At 31.7% G+C, this 2,965-nt stretch overlaps 1 protein-coding gene across 1 annotated transcript; it reads left to right on the top strand.

Annotated features, from left to right (window-relative positions):
- Nucleotides 1-755: 755 nt before the first annotated feature.
- On the top strand, nt 756-1,745 carry LOC137062939 (olfactory receptor 1E16-like). Its single transcript, XM_067433895.1, has one exon. It carries the CDS (start codon nt 756-758, stop codon nt 1,743-1,745), a length of 990 nt encoding a protein of 329 aa, XP_067289996.1.
- Nucleotides 1,746-2,965: the final 1,220 nt, after the last annotated feature.

The raw sequence follows: 2,965 nt of genomic DNA on the forward strand, positions 1-2,965 counted from the left end.
AAATATCGCTTTAAATATATATATATATATATATATATATATATATATATATATATATATATATATATATATATATATATATATATTATTATTATTATTATTATTATTATTATTAGTCCCATTAGCCTAATTCTCAATTTCTATTTTTCCCATCTCTGTGAATGCGTGTGATGCAAACACATGCACACAGGCAACCTCAACCAATAAACCCCAAAGGCCAGCCCAGTTTCACCACATCAAATAATTCAAAACATGAACCTTAATGACGTGTTGGACCCTACGGGCTTTGACACTGATTCTACGTCTATAAAATAATCAAAGCTCAAGCATCTGTACTGATCACTGAGAGATATGACACACTAAGAAATATTCTTAGCAGATGTCACAATTTAACAGAGGAATAATCAAGGTAATCATGTGATGAGCTGAAATACAAACCAAAATAACATTTATATTTTTGTACTGCCTAATAACTTAACAACCTGTTTTAAATCAGTAACAAGTTTATATGTATTTACATTATTAATACAACAATGAAATTATATGTATGAACTAACAAGTTTGATCATTTATATTATTTTTTAATATGATTATTATTTATTTATTTTACCTTTATATACTGCATTATATAATTTATGCCAATATTTTTAAATCAAATCGGGGGGGGGGGGTATTTTACAAATGAGGGTAGTCTGTAATGTCAGCGTGAAAGGCAGAGATGTTGAAAAAAGTTAAAGTTCACGGTATGTTTTAGTATGTTACAGGAAAACGAAACTACAGCTTCTGTTGTAACTGAGTTTTTCATCATGGGCTTCCCTGGACTCCTGCCCAAATACTACAGCCTGATGGCAGCACTTTTGTTGTGCATCTACATCGCTGTAATCACCGGCAACTCTCTCATTGTGATCCTGTTTGTGACTGAACGCAGCCTCTATAAGCCTATGTATATTATCATGCTGAGTTTGTCCTTGTCTGATATTGGTTTTTGCACAGTTGCTCTGCCAAAAGTTATTTCTCGCTACTGGTTTAATGATGGTTATATTCCCTTCTACGTTTGTCTGTTTCAAAGGCAGCTGATTCACTATTTTGGGACCCTAAATTCTCTTATTATGATGATCATGGCTCTAGATCGGTTTTTGGCGATCTGTTACCCACTAAGATACCCTGTTTTAATGACTAACCGCACTATGAGACTTCTAATAGGGCTTTCCTGGGTTACTGCAATGATTTCCCCAACCATCAGTTCAATGCAAACAGTGCAACTGCCATTCTGTGGGCCTAATATGATCGCTCACTGCTTCTGTGATGGCACATCTATGAACCAGCTTGCCTGCGCTGATTTCACTCTTGCAAATCTCATTGCCTACGGTGCAGCAATGTTTGTGCTTCTCGTGCCATTCTCTTTCATCATCTTTTCCTATATAAGTATCCTGGTGTCTGTGCTTCAAATAGCACATGCACAAGGTCGTATAAAAGCCTTTTCTACCTGTGCCACACAGCTGACTATCATTACTGTCTATTATGTGCCACGTTTCGTGGTTTACTCAAGTTCTAACATCCCGAACATCCAGATAAAGAGCAGTATTAAGATCGCCCTGGTCATGTTCTACAGTCTGCTTCCACCACTAGTGAACCCTTTCATCTACTGCATTAGGATCAAAGAAATCAGACAGTTCTTTCACAAATGGCATGTCCAGAGAAAGAGGATTAGTCTAAAAGTTGATAGGTTAACTATTTCTAAATGAGATTATCTTCCTATCCCTGTTCTGATTTATTTCATTACATGCAGTTTATATGCATTTACAATATGTTAGTAATATATTTATACATAATATATGTAGCCTATATATTTATCCAGCCATTTACATTACATGGAATGTTTGTAGTTTATTTTGTCACACTGCAGGCACATTTGTGACCCTGGATCACAAAACCAGGTCCCTGGGTCCCCCCACAAATAATCAAAAGGGTATTTTTGTATTAAGACTTATACATCAAGCTGAATGAATAAGCTTTCCATTGATATATGCAACTATATATATATAGTGTGTGTATTAGAGGAATATATATATATATATATATATATATATATATATATATATATATATATATATATATATATATATATATATATATATATATATATATATATATATATATATATATATATATTTACATGACGTTTACATGACCATGTTCATTGTTGGCTTATTAGGCATAATCGTCTTAAGAACGTATATATATATATATATATATATATATATATATATATATATATATATATATATATATATATATATATATATATATATATATATATATATAAATATAAAAAATATATGCCCACCTCTAATATATATATATATATATATATTAGAGGTGGGCATATATTTTTTCTAGATTAATCTAAATTAATTTCAAAATGAATCTAGATTAATCTAGATTAAAATGGCTCATCTGAATTCTGCCCAACTTCTTTCAGAATGTGTGTGCTACCCACTAGGGGTTTAACGGTACAGAGATTGCTCATGGTTCGGTTTGTATCACAGTTTTAGGTTCACAGGTTGGTACGGTTCTGTATTTAGTAGGACTACTGTCAAATAAAAATAAAGAAAATAAGAACAAATCATTTAAATACAAGCAGCAGAACAAATAAATACTATTGAGCAAAGATACTAATAAAAATAATAATGCTTTTCAGGTTTTTCAAGTGGGTCTAACATTAGTTTTTAGGTAGAGAAATTGAAAAAGTAATCAAATGTAAAATAATTGCATATTTCACTGTATAAATTAAAGAGTAATCCTTATTAAACTTACACAAAATCAAGAGCAGTGACTGATGACCTTATCTTTTGTTTGACATTAAACAAAGTAAAGGTTACTGCCCCTTTTAGACCTAATGCAGGGATATGCTCGTCTTTCTCGACTGTTTAAAGTTCACTTAAGGCATATTCAGACTATGTCT

Source organism: Pseudorasbora parva, chromosome 23 (genome assembly GCF_024679245.1).
Source record: "Pseudorasbora parva isolate DD20220531a chromosome 23, ASM2467924v1, whole genome shotgun sequence".
NCBI classification, from domain to species: Eukaryota; Metazoa; Chordata; class Actinopteri; order Cypriniformes; family Gobionidae; genus Pseudorasbora; species Pseudorasbora parva.